We start from the raw sequence: 25,189 nt of genomic DNA on the forward strand, positions 1-25,189 counted from the left end.
AAAATGTCAACAGATTAAGTTCAAAAACACTTTACTAAACTTTTATAAAAGAAAGAAAAAATAAGAAAGTTTGACAAAATAACTGACAATCAATATATTTGATTCGATTTAAAAATAAAGGTAATTTTTTGGTTACAAAAATCAATTTCTGTCAAAAAAAAAACGTTTTAAAAAGCCTTGCCAAACTAAGGCTATATAGGCGAATACGGATCGCTCTATTTTGCTCATTATTCGAAATCAAATAGCCACATATTTGTATTTGCTTTTTTAGACTTCCGATTCAGCGTTAAAGCTAGTTGACCAAAAAATAAAACTTGACGGGTTTTTTGGACATTATTCTTCTGCCAAAGCAGTAATAAAAGTCATCGAGTTTCTTTTTGAAACCGGGTGATCCTGATAGGGATGTACTTACGTCTGCAGGTGGGACTCTTTCCGGCCCATTTGCCGTTCTTCTGGCAGACGCGCGTGTCGTTCCCCATCATGATCCTGCCCTTGGAGCACTTGAAGGTGGCCACTGACCCGACGGCCCGGGGCCCTGCCTCCACGATCAGGTTCTCGCTGATGTTGGGCGTGTCGCAGACGACCTCCACGCACTCGGGCGCCTCGTGGCTCCAGTTGCCGTGCTCCGTGCACAGGCGCCGCGAGACTCCGTTCAGCTTGAAGTTCGCATGGCACTCGTAGAGGACGGCGGCGCCGTAGTAGGTGGCGTTGGTGGCCAGGACCACCTTGCCATTGCTGATGCCCTCGGGCGCCCCGCACTCCACATCTGAAAATGCCAAACAAGTATACAAGTTATGCAAATTATACGGGCATACGAGCAATTTCAGGAATATGTCAACCATGCCCCAAAAGGTATTTTTATTGACTACGATAATGGTTGATCCGTACAAAGTTGATCCACTTAGATGTACGGCCTTGAAACAGAAGCAAAAGAAACCTATATTTTATTGATATCCCGTTAAAACGAGCAAACCATCACATATCCTATTTTGACCATTGTTTATACATTTTAACCTGTCCATCCGAAATCAAAAACTTAACTTTTTAATTTTCCCTGGCACAATTGTGGTTATTAATAAAAATGCCCTTAGATATAATAAATATAATATTATTAATATAAAATTTATATAAATACTATTATATAAATATAAAATTTATCTACACAATTTGGTTCTAGGTTGCAATGCTTTTGCATTATCAAGTCTTTTTATTTTTAAAAAATTATCGGGACAAGGATGGCTAAAACGATTGATTCTATGATGAAAGTTTGATTTCGTTTCTTAACGCGTCTCAATAAAATGAAATTGCAATTATTATTCTTTATCAAAAAATTTGACTTTCCTATTAAAATACTTTTTTTAAATCTGCGTTCTTAAAAAATGTACCTCAAAGTTACAAAAAAATTATATTGGGGCACTATAATGTTTTTAAAAGTCCTTCATAAATTTGAAAGTTTTTATAATTTCTGGAAAATAAATCTTCAAAAGATAAATAGTTAAATATTTGTTGAAAAATTGCATTGTCCTTTACCATTAGTCATTGAGTCAATATTTTGAAGTATGGGTCCCAATTAGTGGCGAAAGTAAAATATTCTTACTTTACAGATTAATACGATATTTAATCTCCACAATGCCAAAGCCAAAAATCTTTAACTTCAAAATATACAAGAGTCTTTAAATAAAACGGTTAAAGCGATAAGTAAATGTTCCCCAAAAAAATTTAGTTAGCCAAAAGAATTCTTTGATTTTAGGAAGGAAATCCTTAATGAAAAAAAAAATGTTCCAAAGGAAAGAGTTACCAAAAAATCACTTAGTCTACGTAGTCGGCCATATAGCCTTAAGTTATTTTTTGGGGTAATCTTTTCTTAAATATTCAAAGTATTTGGCCCATGTTTAGTCCATTATATCTTACGTTAAAGATTTTCTCTAAGATTAAGAATTTAATTTTTCTAAGTTAGTGTATTACTAGCGTTTTCGAATTGAAAAAGAAACAATTTTAGTTAGACATAACTATCAACCGATCCAGCCTGACTTCCATACTCACAGACACATTCTGGTATGCTGCCGCTCCACTGTCCACTATCCGTGCAGGTGGCCAGGGCCTCCCCGACCATCTTGTAGCCCCGCTCGCATCGGTACTTGGCCAGAGCCCCAATTCTGAAAGACAGCATGCAAGGTTAGATGGCGATTCAGGAGGAGCAAGGATCCTCACTCACTTGTAGGTCTGGGCAGTGTTCTGCGAGGACTCGGAGGTGCGGATCAGGGTGCGTCCGTACATGCGGTCGTTTCCAGTGACGGAGAGCAGGCTGTGCGCCGCCAGCTTGGGTTCTGGGCAACGAATCTCTGTGGAAAGCGGATCGGGTGGTCAAGTAATTGGAGGGACAACCTCCCAGTTGCCAGCTGCCAGCACTTACCTTCGCACTTGGGCGAGGCATCGCTCCAGACCGCCGACTCCAGGCACTGGCGCTTGAGAACCCCACTGAGTTTGTGGGACTGGGCGCAGCTGAACACCACCTCCGATCCCACGTAGGTGCTGTTCGTCACGTACTTGTGGCTGCCGTAGGGGATTGGCAGGATCTGGCCGCAGTCGATGTCTGTTGGGTAGAACCATTCGATTATCAGTTTGCCAGCTTTCAGGGATTCTTAGGGCGGGAGTAGTGTTGGCTTGTGTAAAAAAGTCTTTTTTGTGAACAGTCACAATCTCTTTTTATAAGGCAATGGTACATTAGGGTATGACAATTAAAGAGTATTCAGTTAAATTTTTTTTGGAGAAAAATTATAAAATATGGCAATGGAGTGTCTTGTCAAAAGTTAAATTTGTTTTCCTCTCATTATTCACAAAATTATCAAAATTATTTAATTATATAATCAATTATCCAGACAACGCCGCAACGGTTTTTTTGAAATTTTAATCTTGTAACTTCTGTACAGAAATAGTGATCAAATTTTTAAAACAATCTGTGCAGTAGGTATAAGGGGGTCCGATTTAAAAACGTCAGTTGTGAGACAAACGCATTAAAGTTTCAAACACTGGTACACTAGTACTAGTAGTTCACTAACAAAAATTCGAATAGCTATACTTTAAATTTTGTTTCGAACAACTTGAAAATTAGATACAACATTCTTGAGATGTTATGTTTTTATTTAAGATACTCCTTAAGTAAACACAGCGAATGGCCGCGATCAACAGCAAAAAGTATCTGGAATTAATGACGGATTTGTAACAACAGTCAAGTGACCGGAATCACTATCACCGCACTCTTCACATTCGTGACAGGATTTCTACGCTGCCATCAAAATGGCTATTGTTAATGAAGTCTTAAGCGCAGCTACTTTATCGTACTATTTTAATTATAGTTGGTTATTAAAAATATAACTTGTTAATATTACCATACACTAATATCCGTTTTGAGTACTGAACATCTGATTTTACATTACAATTAAATGTAAATGTAATTTCTTTACTGATGCCAAATCACAGTTTCTAAAATGGAGGTAATTTCATATACCACTGAAATTAAACAAATATGATTCTTGTACTTTTTCAAATTGTATCTAAAATTGTCTAAAAAATGGTTGTTTAAGACAAACTTAAATAAACAAGATCAGAGTTTAATTTTTAGATCTACCTACTCATCTAGATACCGTTCGATCATACAAAATAATAATATCATAACAAAAATGTATATTATTTTGAGAATACTGAATGTTAATATAAAAAAAACATATATAAAAAATGATATTGGTTTTAATTTAATAGCATAGCACCGATGGTTTTTTAATTTAAAAATTAAAAACAAATATATAAATATAAATAAAGGTATGCTTAATAATTTGTTTACACATCAAATGTTTTGTGTGCCTCTACCATTTTATATATATTTGTGTGATGTTTATTTTAGTAATCCTTATCATAAACTAGAAATTTAATGAACAATATTTTCATAAACTGTACTTTTCTCAAAATGAATGAATTTTATTTTTTATATATAGTAGGAAAGTATACCCACAATTAATGAATTGTTTTTCTTATTAGCTAGCCTTTCACAAAGAAAAGTATTCGTTTTTATACCCTTGCAGAGGGTATTATAATTTCAGTCAGAAGTTTGCAACGCAGTGAAGGAGACATTTCCGACCCTATAAAGTATATATATTCTTGATCAGCATCACTAGGCGAGTCGATCTAGCCATGTCCGTCTGTCCGTCCGTCTGTCCGTCCGTTTATATGCAAACTAGTCTCTCAGTTTTAAAGCTATCTGCATGAAACTTTCCCAAAAGTTGTCTTTCTATTGCAGGTAGTATATAAGTCGGAACGAGCCGGATCGGACGACTATATCATAAAGCTCCCTTGGGAACAATCGCAAAAAAATACAAAAAAAATTATAACTTTGCTGTTTTTAAATTTTTCTATTAGTTCTTCGACATGCAGTAATGGTTAAATACTTCAGAATTATGGTTTAAATTTCATCAAAATCGGACGACTATATCATATAGCTTCCATTGGAACAATCGAGGAAAAAATACAAAAAAAAGTATAACTTTGCTGTTTTTCAATTTTTTTTTTAGTTCTTCGACATATAGTAATGATTAAGTATTTCAGAATTACGGTTTAAATTTCGGTGACAAATAAATTAAGTGGCAGCCTCAACCAGAGAGCGGGAAAACAAGAGGCGAAACCCAAGAAAATAAAGACTGCCCCGGGGCTCTGCCCAGTATTACAACAATATCATCCAGTCAGCAGGAACAGGTGGCTATCCTAGGGAGTTGGGTAGACTCGACTAGGAGATACCATAGGGTTTGAAGAAGTTTCAGAATCGCATTTTAAGCCTGTTCCCTTTCTTGTTTTTTAGTTATGTGAAAGCAAATTAAGTGTATTTATTGATATGGGTTTCATATAAAAGGACTTCGAAAATTCTACATGGACTTATCATGTCCTCATCATATTCTGATCCAATCGGCTTTTCATTTTCTGAAAATTTCAAATTTGTTCCCTTTTTCTTGATCAAACTATCCATGCTTTTAATTTCGAGTTCTACTTACACCCATCAGTCCCTACAGAGTTCAGTATACACAACCAAGTCGGAGAAATAACACACAGGAAATTGCCTTCTGAACAATACAAAAAAAGCCAAATTTAGTTTTAAGCATAAAGTGTTAAATAACATTTTTGAAAAACACTTTCTTAATAAACAAAACCCAACAAACAAATGCTTGCTAAAGGACATAAAGGGAGATTGTACAAAAAACCCGGTTAACCATGCAGTAAGTAAATAATATTAACCAACTTTTTCTTGCTATGTTAAATATATGAATTAAATTTCAAAGCTTGCCAACTGAATGCGATTGATACTTGATTGAACGTAGACTTCAAATTCCCTGTTAAACACTTAAACGGAATGGCAAACAAGTTGAGTGGAGGATCAACCGTATCTTGCAGTGCAGTTCAGTTCTCAATCAATTAAAAACTGGACAAATGGTGAGTAGTAACCAAGCAATTATTTATTTAAATACATTATATGTTTATATTTTGTATTCCAGATGGCAAGCACTTGAAAGTTCAAAAACAGATGTCCAACAAGGAGGATAATGGAGTCAACTACTGAACTGCACCACCGAAACTTAAACCATCCCACCACTCTATTGGATCTTGTCCCTGCTCTTCTCGTCCGGCACTATTATTTGTAAACACAAAGACACTTACAAAAATACACTTGGCAAAAAAGAAAACTTGTCTATGGTCTTCATTCAAAATCCGGGATATACCGGGAATACACTTAAAATTAGTCTTTCGACTTAAAAATCATAATTTAAATACAAAATGGGAAGTAAATTTCTAGCGCAACACAATCTAGTTGTGCATACCCAGCTTATTTCCAGATACCCACTATAATAATCACAACAACTAGCTGCAATTAAGAGTAAGTCGCTGGTTTGCTGGAGCTTAAGAACGCCCCTTTGAGATTTATTAAAGGCTCGGTGATTGGAGGAAGGTAATTACTCATAATGGCTGCACAAAAGGTGAAATAAATAAATGGTTGACTTGTCAATGGAGTGCTCAAAAAACGATCAATGGAGTTTAAAGATTAATTGTTTTATATAATTATACCCTTGCAGAGGGTATTGTAATTTCAGTAAGAAGTTTGCAACGCAGGAGACATCTCCGACCCTATAAAGTATATATATTCTTGATCAGCATCACTAGGCGAGTCGATCTAGCCATGTCCGTCTGTCCGTCCGTTTCTACGCAAACTAGTCTCTCAGTTATAAAGCTATCTGCATGAAACTTTACCAAAAGCTGTCTTTCTATTGCAGGTAGTATACAAGTCGGAACGAGCCGGATCGGACGACTATAGCATATAGCTCCCATAGGAACAATCGAAAAAATAAATAAAATAAAATTATAACTTTGCTGTTTTTAAACTTTCTTTTAGTTCTTCGACATATAGTAATGGATAAATATTTCAGAATTACGGTTTCAATTTCATCAAAATCAGACGACTATATCATATAGCTCCCATAGGAACAATAAAAATATATAAAATAACTATCAAATAATTGAGCTGCAAATCATCATAGCTGCAATGTTTTTCAGCATATACTCAAGTAAATCATAATTTAAATGTTTTCAAAAGTATTTAATTCATGCAATAGCTGCAAGGGTATATGAACTTCGGCTTGCCAAAGCTTGCTTTCTTTCTTGTTCTATATCACGTAGTGTATAATGGAACAGGCCGGATCGGACGACTATATCAAACAGTTCCCGTAGGAACAGTCGCAAAAATAAATTAAAAAAATTATTAATTATCTGTTTTTCAATTTATTTGAATAAACTTCGATATAAAGTAATGTCTAACTATTTCAGAACTACGGTTTTAATCTTAATAAAGTCGGAAAACGATACCATAAAGCTGGTATAGGAAATTCTCAACATATTCGCACAAAAATCGATATATGTCCGTTTTAAGGAATACTAAGTTTTTGAAATATCTGCAAGAGCTAAGTTTGCTTCCTTTCTGGATTTTGGTGATAACGCAGGTGCACAGCCAACAAATTCCATAAGCCATTTATTGTCGTTTTCTGAACCTGGGGTCCATCTGCACCGATTAAACTTCCATCTCTGGAGGATTTGGTCGATTTACACTTTTAACCAGTTTATTTGGGATTACCTAACTTTTTGCTAAGACACTCTCATTTCAACACCATATTAAAAAACATGTAATTGGACTGTGCTGTCAGAGTAAAAACCTTCCTGGTTTTACAGCGCTCCTAAAAAATATACCTTTTTCAAAGGGAACCATTTATTTCAATTTCTCTTGAAATCAACAGTCCTCTAAATGTTTCAGTTCCGGTTAAAAGAGTATCGACTAGGATATTTAATTGGACTTCGTGAAATGATTTCAAAAAATTCGGTTTTGTGCCCAAACTTGAGATATTAAACCTCATCATGGACAAAGCTCACACATGTGGAACAGAGGGTTCCCCTCTTCGCTATGGAAAACGATCGTTGGATCTTCTGAACCAAAAACTCACATTCGCAGTAGGGCGCGTCGGCGCTCCACTCGCCGCTGTCGAGGCACTCGAGCACCGGAGTGCCGTGCATGATGTGGCCGGGATCGCAGTTGTACTGGATCTTCGAGTGGACGTTGTAGTCGTACCCGATGACGAAGGACCCGGCCGGAACCTGGGGCGTCTCGCAGGTGACCAGCTCGCAGACCGGCGCCTCGCCGGACCACTTGCCCTCGCGGGTGCAGTAGAGCTCCGCGTTGCCGTCCAGCCAGTAGTCCTCGTCGCACTCGTACTTCACCACCGAGTTGACGGTGGTGGTGCCGTTCAGCAGGATGGATATGCCGCGGTTGGGCCGCGCCGGAGCACCGCAGTCAACGAATCTGCAGGACGGCGGCTTGCTCGACCACTCGCCTCCCAGGCCGCACGAGATGATCTGGGACGGCAGAAGAAACAGCAGACACAAATATTATGGACTGAAGAGTAAGTAACCAAGTAAGAAGGCCCATCCCAACCTACCGCCTCGCCGACGAGCACGTAGCCCGGCTCGCAAACGTACGTGGCCGTGGAACCGGCCCGCTTGTCGCTGAACCGCACATTGCCTCCGGTGATGGGCTGCGGATCCGGACACCAGTCCACCAGGCACTCCGGCTGCTTGCCGCTCCACCCGTCGACGGCACAGGTCCGGTTCTCATTGCCGATCAGCGTGTAGTTCTCGTGGCAGCTGTACGTGGCCACCACGCCGAAGCTGTTCCGCTCCTCCGACTTGTGGATGGACCCGAACTTCAGCTCCGGCAGACTGCCGCAGTCCACGTCTGCGGAAAATTTGGGAAATTTCGAAATTAGTTTTTAAGGTATAGTAGTTTACCTATTAAAGCTATTTGAACATTACCTTGTATTACAATTATGATTACATAGGGGAACACAACAAATTTAACTGCAGTTTTGACTTTGGATTCTGGGTTATTTAAAACTAAACAAGATTAAACAAATTCAAATTTCATGGTATTTCTTCAACATTATTATAAATGTGAACACAAAAAAAATTTAATTTACAACAAAATGTTTTACAACAAACATTTTAAAAGCCTATAAATTGAGATTAGAAAAAATGAAAATACCATATAAATATTATCTTAGATTTATAGAAACAAAAATCTCAAAAAAAGGTTATTTGAAATCTATACAAATAACAAAACATGAAACATACAATTTTTTTTTTATTTTTAGTAACTATTTAAAACTTGTAGGGGAAATCGCTGTGCGGACAACGAAAAATACATAACATCTTTGTTAAAGCTGTCACATTTTTTTATGTTTAATATGAATAAATATTAATTTTTTGATGAATGAGAAATATTTAGCTGGTTCAGCACACTTTCCGAAAAGCAAATTTAAAAAAAATTTTATTTTTTTAAATAAGTTTTTTTATTCTAAGGAAATTTATTTAAGCAGTTTTTGCTGAAGAAATCATCAAGACAGCTAAAACCAAATAAATAAAGAGTAAGTGGTAATTTTAATAAAAAGAAACAAAGCCAAAAAGTAAATAAATTCCATGTAAATCGGATCGTTTAGTTTTAGCTTGCCCACTTGACAGATTTTCACTCGAATAACAGAGCTGATTAAAAATTATAATTTATCACAACTAATTGAAATTTTCGATGGTACGCTAAAAAAAATAATTATAAATAAATAATAATAATATAAATTATTATAAAAATATGATATGAAGTGTTTTGATATTTTTCAAATATATAAAACGAAAACTTAATTAGCACTTATAGATCTGTGCCACAATACCACTTATTGCCCTGCGCAAAAACAATGTTTGACGAATCAATTTCTTTTTCAATTGTTTAAAAAATCGTTCCTAAAAGTTGTTTACTATTTTAATAAAAAATTATTAATATATTCGAAATATGCAGTTTAAGCCAGCCCTAAACAGTGACGTTGAGCACTGCTGGCATTGCATAACATCGCTTACATTTGCACGTCGGCGAGGAGCCGCTCCAAGTGCCATCGAGTCTACACTCCCGTTCCGTCTGACCGAGCAGCGAATGGCCCTTGGGACAGCTGTATTGGATCTTCTCGCCCAGGGTGAACTTTTTGCCCATGACAGTGGTGTTTTGCTGGGCATCCGGCGAGCCGCAAGACAATGGAGCTGCCGGAAGAGGACAAGAAGAAGGTGAGCACTCGCAATTGCAATTGGGCACTGACTGCCGGAGCACCTACAGTGTTGGCAGATGAAGTGCAAGTAGTCCAGGTTGCAGCCCACGTCGTTCCACAGCCAGTTCCGACCTCCATCCAAAACCACGCAGTTCTGCTCGCCATTGTAGTTGTTCGGCTGGTCCTTGCCCCAGGCGGGCTTTTGCACAAGATCCCCTGCAACGGCCAAACAGAAGTCATAAACCATGTTGTAAGCACATATGTTCAATATATTTTATACTAATAGATGCAGAAGAAGCCCATCACAGTAATTGCAAAAAGTAATTATAGTGCGAGCCAAAAATGAATTTTGGAGTAAATTTAAATTGTAATTTTCAATACAAAATTGGATAACAAGTATTTTTAAAAAGTTAAAAAGATAATGAGTAAATAATGGTAATATAGCATTAATAGATCAATAGTTAAGGTAATTAATATATAAAAAAAGGTTTGGAAATACGTAAATGGTCAGGACAAGTTTAGGAAAGGTGCGTCTTTAAATTATTAAGGTACAAGGTGGCTCGATATAAAGGGTGACCGACGAAATAAACTTTTTTAAATGGCTATAAAAAAACGGGTGGACATTATTCAAATGTTTTTTATTCAATAGCCCCAACAGTTCTCACAATGGGCCGAAGAGAGCTCGGTGGAAGATGAGTACTTAAACATATATATTTTGATATATATATATATATTTTATCTTATTTCCGCCTCGATGGTTACGTCAATGGCAAAATTGCCACATTTTTTCTTCGAAATCGAATCAGTAGCCGGTGTAACCGATAATGGTGACCGCTATCGCGGCATGCTGGTCCAATTTTTCTTCCCCCGAATAGAAGATTAAGACATTTCCCTTTTTTATACCCTTGCAGAGGGTATTATAATTTCAGTCAGAAGTTTGCAACGCAGTGAAGGAGACGTTTCCGACCATATAAAGTATATATATTCTTGATCAGCATCACTAGTAGAGTCGATCTAGCCATGTCCGTCTGTCCGTCCGTCTGTCCGTCTGTCAAGCTAGTCTCTGAGTTTTAAAGCTATCTGCATGAAACTTTCCCAAAAGATGTCTTTCTATTGCAGGTAGTACATAAGTCGGAACAAGCCGGATCGGACGACTATAGCATTTAGCTCCCATAGGAACAATCAAAAAAATAAATAAAAAAAACATATAACTTAGCTGTTTTTCAATTTTTTTTTTTTAGTTCTTCGACATATAGTAATGATTAAGTAAATTTCGGTGACAAATAAATTAAGTGGCAGCCTCAACCAGAGAGCGGGAAAACAAGAGGCGAAACCCAAGAAAATAAAGACTGCCCCGGGGCTCTGCCCAGTATTACAACAATATCATCCAGTCAGCAGGAACAGGTGGCTATCCTAGGGAGTTGGGTAGACTCGACTAGGAGATACCATAGGGTTTGAAGAAGTTTCAGAATCGCATTTTAAGCCTGTTCCCTTTCTTGTTTTTTAGTTATGTGAAAGCAAATTAAGTGTATTTATTGATATGGGTTTCATATAAAAGGACTTCGAAAATTCTACATGGACTTATCATGTCCTCATCATATTCTGATCCAATCGGCTTTTCATTTTCTGAAAATTTCAAATTTGTTCCCTTTTTCTTGATCAAACTATCCATGCTTTTAATTTCGAGTTCTACTTACACCCATCAGTCCCTACAGAGTTCAGTATACACAACCAAGTCGGAGAAATAACACACAGGAAATTGCCTTCTGAACAATACAAAAAAAGCCAAATTTAGTTTTAAGCATAAAGTGTTAAATAACATTTTTGAAAAACACTTTCTTAATAAACAAAACCCAACAAACAAATGCTTGCTAAAGGACATAAAGGGAGATTGTACAAAAAACCCGGTTAACCATGCAGTAAGTAAATAATATTAACGCAACTTTTTCTTGCTATGTTAAATATATGAATTAAATTTCAAAGCTTGCCAACTGAATGCGATTGATACTTGATTGAACGTAGACTTCAAATTCCCTGTTAAACACTTAAACCGAATGGCAAACAAGTTGAGTGGAGGATCAACCGTATCTTGCAGTGCAGTTCAGTTCTCAATCAATTAAAAACTGGACAAATGGTGAGTAGTAACCAAGCAATTATTTATTTAAATACATTATATGTTTATATTTTGTATTCCAGATGGCAAGCACTTGAAAGTTCAAAAACAGATGTCCAACAAGGAGATTACTGGAGTCAACTACTGAACTGCACCACCGAAACTTAAACCATCCCACCACTCTATTGGATCTTGTCCCTGCTCTTCTCGTCCGGCACTATTATTTGTAAACACAAAGACACTTACAAAAATACACTTGGCAAAACAGAAAACTTCTCTATGGTCTTCATTCAAAATCCGGGATATACCGGGAATACACTTAAAATTAGTCTTTCGACTTAAAAATCATAATTTAAATACAAAATGGGAAGTAAATTTCTACCGCAACACAATCTAGTTGTGCATACCCAGCTTATTTCCAGATACCCACTATAATAATCACAACAACTAGCTGCAATTAAGAGTAAGTCGCTGGTTTGCTGGAGCTTAAGAACGCCCCTTTGAGATTTATTAAACGCTCGGTGATTGGAGGAAGGTAATTACTCATAATGGCTGCACAAAAGGTGAAATAAATAAATGGTTGACTTGTCAATGGAGTGCTCAAAAAACGATCAATGGAGTTTAAAGATTAATTGTTTTATATAATTATACCCTTGCAGAGGGTATTGTAATTTCAGTAAGAAGTTTGCAACGCAGTGAAGGAGACATCTCCGACCCTATAAAGTATATATATTCTTGATCAGCATCACTAGGCGAGTCGATCTAGCCATGTCCGTCTGTCCGTCCGTCTGTCCGTCCGTCTGTCCGTCCGTCTGTCCGTCCGTTTCTACGCAAACTAGTCTCTCAGTTTTAAAGCTATCTGCATGAAACTTTCCCAAAAGTTGTCCTTCTATTGCAGGTATAATATAAGTCGGAACGAGCCGGATCGGACGACTATAGCATATAGCTCCCATAGGAACAATCGGAAAAATAAATGAAAAAATTATAACTTTGCTGTTTTTTAATTTTTTTTTTAGTTCTTCGACATATAGTAATGGTTGAACATTTCAGAATTTCGATTTAAATTTCATCAAAATCGGACGACTATATCATATAGCTTCCATAGGAACAATCGCAAAACAAATACAAAAAAAATTATTACTTTGCTGTTTTTAAATTTTTCTCTTAGTTCTTCGACATATAGTAATGGTTAGATATTTCAGAATTACGGTTTAAATTTCATCCAAATACGACGACTATAGCATATAGCTCCCATGGAAACAATCGGAAAATTAAATGAAAAAAAAATTATAACTTTTCTGTTTTTTAATTTTTTGTTTAGTTCTTCGACATATAGCAATGGTTAAATATTTCAGAATTATGCTTTAAATTTTATCAAAATCGGACGTCTATATCAGAAATAATAAAATTATATAAAATAACTATCAAATAATTGAGCTGCAAATCATCATAGTTTCAATGTTTTTAAACTATACGCAAGTAAAACATAATTTTAATGTTTTCAAAAATGTTTAATTCTTGCATAGCTGCAAGGGTATATGAACTTCGGCTTGCCGAAGTTTGCTTTCTTTCTTGTTTATAGCCATTTTAAAACGCAACTTTTTTGTTGGCCAACCTGATTGAACATTATTTTATTTTATTTTTTAATAAATATCTTTTTCAATGATCCAATTTCTTATTATTTTTATAAAGGTGAGCTTTAACTCAAAAAAATGGTAGAGCATTGTGAAAATACAAATAATATAAAATCAGTCTTCACTTCTAATTGTAATGTTTAAAACAATTACAATCCGTTATCGGCAAAAAATGTATGTACCATTTATGTGGTAATATTTGGTCAAATAACTTTCGTTCTCTTTTTTTTATGAGGACCGCAATTAAGAATACATCATTTGATCAAAGGCAACGGTACGTATGAGTGATAAACTTCGAAGCCAATGCGCAAACCCAAAATGCATTTTTCCCTACCAAACAAACCCTTTTAGCAACCAAACGGATAAGAAAGGACCTTGTATTTGAATTTGCCCACACATATTAAACGTTCCAGTGAACAAGTGTATTTGTGGACACTCAAATTTCAATCCAATTGCAACCTAATCTCTTATCCATCAAAACTTGAGACTGGGTTTCGCTTACCGTTCACCCACTTCCAGGTCCGAGAGGTGATGCCCGGCTCCTTCTGGGCGCCAATCCAGACGAGCTGCGGCTTCAGTTCGCTCTTCCGGCGCTCCAGTTCGGACAAGATGTATTGGCTGGTGGCGCCCCGAAAGTCGTGTACCAAGTCGCCACCTGCCAAGGGGGTAATTATATTATATATCATGTGCAGCCTGCTATTAAGACGATCCAGCATCCAGCATTTAGCAGTCAGCGAACAACGAACAACGAACAACTTACCCGTTTGCTTGCAAATGGCCTGCGCCTTGTCGAAGCTTTCTCCTTTTGTGATATGAAAGTCGTAGCAGGTTTTCGAGAATGTCGTCACCACGGTGTCCACGCCGAGCTTGGGACTCAGGCAGCGGTCCACGGAGAACTCGTCGTTGGTGAAGGTTTCCACCTCGCAGAGGCTCAGGCTGCCCTCGACGCCCACCAGCTGGATGGCCACGTACTGCCCGACGAGGGGGCGGGCGCAAGTGAATGTCTTCACCACGCCCTCGTCCAGGGTGCCCGGGTACCAGGCGCACAGCGGGTTCCGCTGCAGGTCCGCACTGCTGTTGCCCACCCGGATCTCGAGGTCCTGCAGCGGCTGATGGCCGCAGCAGCCGCGCGTCGTGATCCGCACCACGTGCACCGCCTGCGGGGTCAGGAGGTCAACGCGCCACCAGGGCGACGGCTCTTTCTGCGTCTCGGAGCACTCCTGGCCGTCGGGATTCTAGGAGATGGGCACGAAATTCCAGGGGCATTAGTAGATCACTCTAAGCTTAACCTAACCAACTTGGCTAGTGATGTGCAATATCTTTAAATATTTCTAGTTGGTTTTTATACACTTGGGTATTATTATTTCAATCAGAAGTTTCCGATCGTATAAAGTATATGTATTCTTGATCAGCGTCATGTCCGTCCGTCCATCTACATATTTAGTTTTTGCAAACAGCTGCAAGAGTATCTGAACTTCGGCTTGACGAAGTTGGCTTTCTTTCTTGTTTTGACATGTTTTCCAACATATTTAAGTATTATAACTTTAAAAAATTCGTTCTGCAAATATTTATAAGCCGTGGGGCTTGAAACTCTTAAACTAAAAAAAGCAATATACAAAACATATTATTCTGTTTTTTTTTTATATATTTTGACTGGAGAAATGTTCAATAATAATATATATTTTAATATATATATTACATATATTAAGGAACATGAACAACCAATTTCGGGGACTCACCTTGTTTCCCGGCTTGCCATCGTTGGCGTAGCTCGCAGGTCCGCTCCGGGTGTAGGAGCTCTGGTTGACGGGCTTGCGGTAGGCCACGTTGACCCCGCAGAAGGGCAGGTCCCGCTCCCAGCCCGTCCGGGGGTCACACTTGACCGCCGCCGAGCCGAACAGCTCGTAGCCAGCATCGCACTCGTAGTGCGCCTCCGCCACCTGCGAGTCGACGGCGATGGTTCGCACCTTAGCATTCAGCGGCACCGCCGGGGGACCGCAAACTGAAAACAATAAACAGAAATATGATATATAATATATAATATGACCAACATATTTAAAGCGGAACAGTGTGAGGTGCTCAAAAGCATACCTTTAAGGCATTAGACAACTTTTCTTTTAATTTACCATTACCGATATACCAAAAGAGACCTAAAAACCTTTGATAATGTTTTGGCTTTTAAAGGCAAATAAAACTGTTAAAAATTCCTTTAATTCATTTTTTAATATACTGTACGTTTTTATAACAATTTAAGAAACAAATCAAAACATTAAAAAGTGTTTTAGCATATATTTTTTTAATTAAAATTTAAAAACCTGTTTTCTTATTAAGATTTTTTAAAATCATTTAAAAATATTTTATCTTAGTTTACAGCACAAGCTTTACGAAAATATACAACAGTTTTTCAAACAAATTTTTTTTTGATATTTCCATTTATTTCCACTTACATTGTTTTGACCGCAGCTGTATATAACAGAAGAGGTAACATTTTTACCTTATCAACGCAATGCAATGCACATGCAACCTAGGTTTTCTTTAAAGGAAATTAAATACTTGAGCTTAGGGCTTTACAACTTATTAACAAGCGACAACAAAGACATTTTCGTAGAGTAAAAGGCGTATTGTAATCGTTGCGGCAATAGAATATACATTTTCATTCTTGTTATACACTTGCAGAAGGTATTATACAATTGGACAGAAGTTTGGAACGCAGTGAAGGAAAGCTATAAAGTATATAAATTTTTGATCGGCATGACAAGATGTTTCTATCCAGTTTGCGACCTCCGTTTCGTTTTTATATTTTAACAGACTAAGCTTAAAATGTTGCTAACTTAAGGTCTATATCCTACAGCTCTTATAGAATCGTTCCAGCTAAATTCTCTCATTAATTTTTGCGATAACTTCAAAAAAACTAACAACCCTTCCCGGTTCCAACGATTGAACGATATTTGGTTGATTTATTCGATTGAAATGTCATTCACTTTGTATAAAACCAACATTATTGGGTTTAAAATTTGCAGATACCAGGGCATTGAGTAGAAACTGGAAAACATACATAACTCTGCCCATTTATTATAATTTGGGACAGCAAAAATAATTTCGTTAAAATGCTAATATACATTACAAGGTGGAAGATAATATTTTTGCAAAATAGTTTCTTGTACAAAAATATTTCGAGCACGGGGAGCTAAAAAACCAGTTTAAGTGCCTGAGATCGGAGCTTGCTAGCCAATTCCTTATATAGTAGTACGCAAAATCTGGTCTCTTGTCGGATTTTTTGCGTGGGTATTTTCTTAATCTCACCTTTGTTTTCCGACAGATCCCCTGACCCATTCAAGACTATTTTTATTTTGTAAACGAACCACTTGAGCTAAGAACTCGTGAAAAGTATTTTTCTTATTCCCATCATGAATATGCAAGAGTCGGACCTATGGGTATTTGGCTGAAACTCAAAGTTCTCACAATTGTTGCCTCCTAAATTGTGAGCATGCGACTAATTCTCAAAAAGTCTACATGGTTGTGTATATTTTGGGCTCAGTATTTTCATCAAGAATTAAGAGGCAATTAGTGGACAGCCAGCAAAGAGTGCGAAACGGGTTGCAAACATGTTTAGAAAAGCCACATAAAGGGCAAGAAACAAAACTCCAAGGAGAACTGTTTTTCGAGGCGAAAAAAGTGGTTACGAAATTCGGAGCGAGGGCTGTGACCCAGTTATGCGCTAGCTGCTTTTCTGTATCTTTGGTTTCGTTATACTCCCACAAAAAGAGGCACCTGCAGCATAAATTTAACAATAATTTGCAATTTGTATAATTCAATAATACATTCACACTTCTAACTCCACATGTACAACTGACAAGCAATAGGATCTAATTTTCCTTTTAGAAACCACTGTTTTTAACCACTGTAGTTGATAAAATCTAATGAATACAACAAATTAAAGTTAACAATTTTGTAGCTGACCTACAAAACGGAAATAATTTGAAAGCTCAAAATTTTGTGTGTTAGAATTAAACCAAATTATTCTTAAAATAATATAAAAATATTTAAAATTTATTAAAAAAAATATTTTTTCTTAATTTATTTTGTTAATGTACACATATTTAAAAATACGCACTGAAAGTTTTATATCGTTCCGGTGAATATTTTCAAAATTTCCAAATTTTAAAAGGCGTTTCGTACAAGTACAACTTTAAAAGTGTTTTACTCAAATTGGTGTTTTCAAAATCGGTGGCCAACATAACTCGAAAGCGGATATGCCGATTAGTCTCAAATTTTAAAACGAGCTTCTCGAATATATTTTTTAGTTGTTAATCGAAGATTATTGTATTTTGATAATTTTTTTTGTATGTAAGCAACTGAATTTATTTATTTTTTTTGTTTTCACACCCAGAAAAAGTGAAGGACGAATAATTTTAGTATCGGCCAAATATAACTTGACTTACTAACTTACAATTTATGTACAGATTATGTACCGATCCTACTTGATAATATTATTTTAAAAATGATTTTTAATACACAGAGAAATCGACATTTTTATTCCCTTGCAAAGGGTATTATAATTTCAGTCAGAAGTTTGCAACGCAGTAAAGGAAACATCTCCGACCCTATAAAGTAAATATATATTCTTGATCAGCATCACTAGTAGAGTCGATCTAGCCATGTCCGTCTGTCCGTCCGTCTGTCCGTCTGTCAGTCTGTCCGTCCGTTTCTACGCAAACTAGTCTCTCAGTTTTAAAGCTACCTGCATGAAACTTTCCCAAAAGTTGACTTTATATTGCAGGTCGGAATGAGCCGGATCGGACGACTATAGCATTTAGCTCTCATAGGAACAATCGACAAAATAAATAAAAAAAAATTATAACTTTGCTGTTTTTTAATTTTTGTTTAGTTATTCGACATATAGTAATGGTTAAATATTAAATTATTCGTTCCGACTTATATACTACCTGCAATAGAAAGACAACTTTTGGGAAAGTTTCATGCAGATAGCTTTAAAACTGAGAGACTAGTTTGCATATAAACGGACGGACAGACGGACGGACGGACGGACAGACGGACATGGCTAGATCGACTCTACTAGTGATGCTGATCAAGAATATATATACTTATAGGGTCGGAAACGTCTCCTTCACTGCGTTGCAAACTTCTGACTGTAATTATAATACCCTCTGCAAGGGTATAAAAAGGAGAACAAAATATAACTTTGTTGCTTTTTAAATTTTGTTTAGTTCTTTGAGATATAGTAATGGTTTATTATTTCAGAAATGCGGCTTTAATTCGTTTCGAAATATATATATAAAAACAAAATTGCTACTTCTATTTTGTTTACTTTTATTCACGTGTTTAATGTTTTGTTTTTTGGATATAGTAAGGGTTTAATAATTCAGAAATATTCAAATCGGAAAACGATATCATATTGCTGCCAGAGCTGAAAATCAATGAAAATCAATATGCATACGAATATAAATCGAAATTCAGATGTTTTGAATAATATCGTATTTAATTTTTGCAATAGCTTCAAGGGTAAATAAACTTCGACTTGTCGTGTGTCCATAAAGTCTCAAGATAGGATCATGATTTTGTTTAACAAATTTTGAGTCAGCATATAAGCATAATATTTATTTTTATAGTTAATCGTCGCTTACTAGAGAATAAGTTTTTTATTTTTGATTTTTCCTAATATTTTTTGATGATTTTTTTAGTTTTTGCAGACTTGATTGGCGTGCACATAGAAAAAATGGAGTGAAAGATTTTCGATTTTTGGAAAATCTTTAAATGTTCATTGTTTTACTTTACTTCCTACTCATAAAAGACGTTGATTCTGAATGTGTTATTAAAGTAATCTCCAAGATATTAATCCTTGCTCAGCGTATAAATTAAATATTTAGTTTTACCATAACGCGCATAAAGATCTCAGAACCAAAAGTTCAGCTCTCGATATATATCAGCATTTGGATATGATTGAATTTAGGACAATCTCACTGAAACATTCATGTCTGTATTGACCTCTGAATTGGACTGCTAATGTAGATCAGGATTGAATAGTATATACAAGTACCTGACACATCATTTTATATCCCACTGCAAAGGCTAATTAACTTCGGCTTGCCAAAATTTGCTTGATTCTTGCTTCAAGTTAACAACGGTTAGATCTCGAATTCTTTGGAGATGTTAGTGCTTTGCACGAGAATTTTGCATACGCACGGTCATTTTTATATTGGTGACGGGGGCTTGGAACTAAGCCATCAATATTTTCGAGCTGCAGCTGCTGAACAAAAGCCGCTCTGCGAAAAGAAACAGCTAGCGCAGCTGCCACGATGATGTTATTTTTTCCCAACGGCCAAAAAGCTGTTATTGTTATTAGTTTTGGATCGCATTCATCCGGTTTTACTGGTGTCAATGCTCTTCCTACACACTCCGATCCATCCTCCTTCCTTCGAGAAGGCAGATCTCTGGAAGGGCGTGGGGCGGCATAGAAATCGAAATAAAGGAAATCGTGTTAGGAGTCACAGAATGCACCACATTATTTAGATTTGCTTGGGAAGACCTACAGTGGGATAACACCGATCGAAAGTGTGTATTTTTATAGATAATTAACACCCTTGCAGAGGGTGTATTCATTTTAGCCAAAAGTTAAGTCTCTTTTTCGACCTTAAAATGTACATTCTGGATCAGCAGTAACCATGGTTATATAAAGCTATATATAGTTATATAAATCATATTACCCAACAAGTATTTTTTTAGCAATAATAATAAAAATTGGAAAAATTGTTGAATAAATGAATAACTTTGTATATACTCTATTTCACTCGGATAAACAGTTTACGATCTCAATAATATATTTTGAAATGCCCGAAAATTGGCACAACTTCATGGTTTTCTAATAACTATGTATGTACGTCTAACAAAGGATAGTTAGATTTTAAATAGATAGATTTTAAAAAACAGAAGTTCACTGCTACAAAAAGGACAAAACTTTGTTTTTTTAACTTATAAAGTCGTTATTCATTGTATAGACATTTGTTATTAGCTTTCTTCTGAGACAATCAAGTTAAGTTAATCGTAACAATAACTAAAACCTATGAAATTAAAATTTCGGCTTCCGAAATTAGCTTCTGTTCGCATTGCAATTCCACTGTGCGGACATCCAAAGTTGCTTTTCCTTTTTGGCCAAAAATTTTAATCTGCACGGAACTTAAGTCGGGGATTATGTCCGCTCAAGGGCTTGCAAATCACGCTTTAAAATAGTATTTTATAGAGAAGGCAAGCTTCTCTGCCCAAAACCGAATTTCTCGAGAACTTCGGTACCAAAATCAAATCAAAGGTGTGAATTAAGCAGTAAAATGGGAATGGCGATTTGTTTTCTGACCTGACGACTGGTTATTGGCTATTGGTTATTGGTTATTGGCGTTTGTGAGATAACTAGCTCAATATGGCAAGCACACTTTGTGTCGATTTGTTTACTGTTAGAAAGGTGTCCCCGTTGCCGATGTGACAACATCGGGAGCCGATCATCAAATCATCAAACGCAAATCGCCAAAGGAAATTGGGAATTAGCGCACGTAGCAGGGCGCAATACCTGCAAGCTCGTAAATGCGGTGAAATGTACAAACGCAATCACGTATTGCAAGACGACAAGACGGCAAGTCGACGACGTGAACTTGTGAAACTTTTAAAGTAAGAATGTCACAAGCAAAGTGGCTTCCTCATGTCCAAGACTCAAGACTCGAACACATCAGCGCAGAAGTCGTTCAACCACACTGACTGAGCTCGTACTCGTACCGAAACTCATGCTCAAACTCAAACTCAAACTCAAACCCAAACTCGGAAACTTTCACTGTTTCTCTCCAGCTGGTTAGCCATTTCTTCGCCCCTCCTTCGATGTGACCCAAAAGAGCTAGCCCCATTTATTCCCTTTGACGTCGAAAACAGGCCAGTGCCATCAACGCAGGGCAATTTATGTTTTATGGTCATTTTCTGTAGGGCTGTAAAACGATTTTCAATGCAATGCCTGCATAACATGGGATTCATTTCATTTCGCAATGGGCTTTGAATTACTAAAGCTGCTGCTCAATCGTAGTTTCAACAAGTAATTAGACAACTTGGTTCAACTTTTGATATTTTTGACTTATTTCTCGATCATCAAAATGTACTAAGGTAGTAAGGACATCTCTTAAAAAATATATTTTAACTATTTTAAATTTAAAAACAAATGATTTTTTCGAAGTTATTAAAATTTTTTTCGTATTAAATAAAAGGTTTGCGTTAGTTTTTCAAGTGTTTACACCTTCGCACTCATATAATTTTTTCTTTACATAAATTGATTTGATACGAATTTTTTTTTCTAGTGTCTAAGATGATTTTGAGGTCGCTGAACTCGATATGGTAACTCATAAACATTAAAACAGTTAACATTTATTGATCGTTTCTATGGCATATAGCTGCCATAGCCCTGTCTGATTTTAATAAAATCAAAATCGTTATTCTGAAATAATAAACCATTAATATATCTCGAACTATTAAAATAAAAAATGAATAACAGGGAAGTAATATTTTTCCTTTATTACTATTTTTTATTTTCTTCTTCACTGCATTCCAACCTTTTGACTAACACTATAATACGCCTTACTAAACAAATATAACGAACTCTGAGTTTTCAGGGAAAATACTTTTAGTGAACTGCATTCAACTTAAGATCACATTGGGTTTAAACCAAGAATATTGTTCTTGATTTTAGAAGGTGGCGGGAGTACCACAGGGAATCAATAAGGTAACTTATTGTTTACTTTGCTTCCCGAATGATTTAAGCTGCCAAAAAATCTGTCAAATATCAGTTGCCTTATATTAAAGTAATGCCGTTTTTTTTTATTGTTGAAGTGTGCAGTATCTAAGGTATTCTCTTCGTAAAATACTGCAGTAAACTCGTGTTTTTTTAAGGTCGAATATAGTATTCGTGTAATGTGCTTATATTTGTATAGAACATAACTTTTGTACAAAGAATGAGCATTAACTGCCGATTCGATTAGATCATGACAGTCTGTCGGAGCCACATCGTGATCTCGACAACATTTTCATGAGAAAAATAAATAGAACCTGTTTGTTTAATTAATTAATTATTTTATTAAACTTACACTCTTTGCTATTAAAATCAAATCTCATGAATCGTTTTTAACTTGTGGATATTTCTCTATCCTAAACATTCTACTTTTGTTACACAAACTTTTGTTTGCACACGTTTCCTCCAAAAAAATAATTCTTATTTAATTGGCAGGCATTAAAAATGCAATTTATTTAATATACTGCTTTTAGGCTGAGCTTATAGATGCTATAGATACATTTACTCGTAATAAAGATTTTATAGTTATAAACTTGAAACACCCTTTGCAAGGTCCCTCCATTCCCCTTTCGCATTGTTAGCATCGCAAAACGATACGACCATCCGGATTTCAAATAAATATCGACCTACTTTTGATGCCTCCGAGAGCAAGGAATGACTTGGACAAATGATTTGAAAAATTGTTCTCACAATGGTGACCCCATTTACTGACGGTGGTAAATGTCGATGAGAATTCTCATAATGGTGACCCCATTCGACGGTGCTAATTGGAAAATAGAGTGCATTGCGAGTCGGAAAGTCAAATATTTGGGCCAATACTATACCCAATATGTATATGTACAATACCCAAGTTGTTGAACTTACTTTGGCAATTTCCAGCTGAGCTCAGTGCCAGCAGCAGCAGCAGCAGCATAATGGGGGGCATTGCATTTGAAAGAGTCATGGCTCTTTTGCTGCGATGGGATGTTTTGAACAATAAGTTGCGGCAAAACATTGTTTGCTGTTCGCAGCTGATGATTTTCCCGCTGCCGTGTTTCTTCCGATGCCGATGCCGATGTCGATGCCGATGCTCTTCGCAACGTTGATGTTACCAGAGTTGACGATGATGATGATAATGATGATGGTGATGCTGATGCTGTTGATTATAATGTTAATGCCGTTGGCTGCTGATTAGCTTTAGCCTTAGAGGTGTTGTTGTGGCATCAGCAGCGATTAATTTATGCATACACTAGTCGATTATTTATTTGTATATTTATGTGTGAGTACGCATGGACATGAGAGCGTGTTGCGTTCATTAAGGTTTCACTTTGCATTCACACTGAATTTCCAGCGCCTAATTACGATGTTTTATAATACTGCAGTGGGCACATTGTAATAATCGTGAAAATCGGAGTGGTCGGCCGTTGACTCCTCCCTCACCTGTCCGCATTTCAACCGCTTTCCTAAGTTCCCATACTTTTATATTCCATATTTTCATTCAGCTGACCGACCAACCGCTCGATTCGATTCGATTCGATTCGATTCGATTGGACTGCCCCGCTTCGATCGGAAAAGTAAAAGTAAACTTAAACGGCTTCCCTTTTGCGGGCTGAAAGCCTGGCTTGAATATTCCAAAGAATTAGCGGACTGCAGCCAGCGAATGTATGGTTATATGGGTATGGAAACAAATGAAATGGCCTGAGGGCGAGTTATTTTGGTGTTGCTTTCAAGGTTGCTACTGCTCAAGTTAGTAGTAGTAGTAGTAGTAGTAGTAGTTTCTACAGTGTGGTGTAGTGTAGTGTAGTGTATAGTATACGCGGGTAGGGGACTAATGCTGCCAGCAGAACCCACTTTTTGACGGTTTCACTCCGCCTGGGGACTCGGAACGGGGGACCATCCGGTGTACAAATCGCAAGCAACTTTCATGAGAGCGTATATATATCTTTCACTAATTATCGGCTACTGCTGCGGTCGTAGCCTCTGGTGAAGAGTTAGGAAAGTTTCGGCCCCAGACTCGAATTTTGATTCGGATACGGATTCGGATTCGGATTCGGCTTAGGCGCTCTAATTCGATATCAGTGGTGCTAATTTGAGGCTTATGTGAAAGTACACGAACTAGAAATATTGGGGCACAGGCACAGGCACACACTAGCACTGACTGACTAACACTCAATCAAAATCAGAATCAAAATCAAAATCAAAATCAAAATCAAATGATATGTGCGATCCGAACCGTTCCCGATTTCATTTGCATATGTACGTACGAGTCGTGAACGGCCAACATTCATATATGTTTGTAGATATGAGCCATGATTCAATATGACCGAATTCAGCTATTTTGTCTGCTTTGGGTGGGTGAGACAGGCAAAACTCACTCGATCTCTGACCAGTTCACACAAAACAAAAACCACTAAAACAAAAACCACAAACACAAACACAACAAAAAAAGTAAGCCTTCGCACCTTCAGTCCGCAAGGAAAATGGAAAAATTAATGGCTACCTATGAACGTGAACTTATTTCTCGTTTAAGCGACCTGGCTGCATTTGCACGAGTTAACGCTGCTGCTACTGCAACGGCGAAACAAAACAAAAACCCGCCGTTTTCCGATCTCAACTCCCAGCACGTCTGCTTGGAATGAAAGTTGACTTATAACTGGTTTTTCTGTCCCCATAGAAGTTCGCAACGAACTACACTCTGTACTGTCCAAAGCCAAGCCGAGCTTAGCCGAGCCGAGCCGAACCGAGCCGAGCCAGTCCGTCCAGACCCGATCCGATCCCATCCGAACTGCGCTGTACTGAGGAACTGGGTACTGGTACTGGTACTGCGCATGTGCAACGACGAGCGCATGAGCCGACGAGGAGTTTGAGCGACCGCACTGTGGGGTCCATCCGCTTTTGGAATGTTTTTCTTTCTATCCAGCAAACCTATATGCATCCTTTTGCTTTTTTAAACGGCAAG

The 25,189-nt window shown here is 37.1% G+C and overlaps 1 protein-coding gene and 2 long non-coding RNA genes across 5 annotated transcripts in view; 2 read left to right on the plus strand and 1 right to left on the minus strand.

The window, feature by feature from the left end:
• The window catches only part of LOC108145565 (sushi, von Willebrand factor type A, EGF and pentraxin domain-containing protein 1), a 29,066-nt gene extending 4,192 nt beyond the window's left edge, over positions 1-24,874 (minus strand). The window contains exons 1-13 of one of the 3 annotated variants that reach the window (XM_017271074.2): positions 24,731-24,874; positions 23,116-23,386; positions 15,155-15,417; positions 14,176-14,650; positions 13,918-14,070; positions 9,735-9,884; positions 9,487-9,663; positions 8,022-8,317; positions 7,530-7,938; positions 2,414-2,593; positions 2,216-2,342; positions 2,044-2,156; positions 413-766 (exon numbers count right to left, since the gene is read on the minus strand). In XM_017271074.2, coding sequence (XP_017126563.1) covers positions 413-766; positions 2,044-2,156; positions 2,216-2,342; positions 2,414-2,593; positions 7,530-7,938; positions 8,022-8,317; positions 9,487-9,663; positions 9,735-9,884; positions 13,918-14,070; positions 14,176-14,650; positions 15,155-15,417; positions 23,116-23,245 — 2,827 coding nt within the window. In that variant the 5' untranslated portion in view covers positions 23,246-23,386; positions 24,731-24,874. Of the gene's footprint in view, positions 1-412; positions 767-2,043; positions 2,157-2,215; positions 2,343-2,413; positions 2,594-7,529; positions 7,939-8,021; positions 8,318-9,486; positions 9,664-9,734; positions 9,885-13,917; positions 14,071-14,175; positions 14,651-15,154; positions 15,418-23,115; positions 23,607-24,730 lie in introns of all 3 variants that reach the window. The other 2 variants (XM_017271071.2, XM_017271073.2) reach the window with 2 other exon arrangements.
• On the plus strand, positions 4,977-5,726 carry LOC108145578. Its single transcript, XR_001774419.2, has 3 exons — positions 4,977-5,261; positions 5,325-5,475; positions 5,538-5,726. It is a non-coding gene; the product is annotated as an uncharacterized LOC108145578 (long non-coding RNA).
• On the plus strand, positions 11,309-12,053 carry LOC108145583. Its single transcript, XR_005977256.1, has 3 exons — positions 11,309-11,587; positions 11,652-11,802; positions 11,865-12,053. It is a non-coding gene; the product is annotated as an uncharacterized LOC108145583 (long non-coding RNA).
• Positions 24,875-25,189: the final 315 nt, after the last annotated feature.

This window comes from Drosophila elegans, unplaced genomic scaffold (genome assembly GCF_018152505.1).
Source record: "Drosophila elegans isolate 14027-0461.03 unplaced genomic scaffold, ASM1815250v1 contig_149, whole genome shotgun sequence".
NCBI classification, from domain to species: Eukaryota; Metazoa; Arthropoda; class Insecta; order Diptera; family Drosophilidae; genus Drosophila; species Drosophila elegans.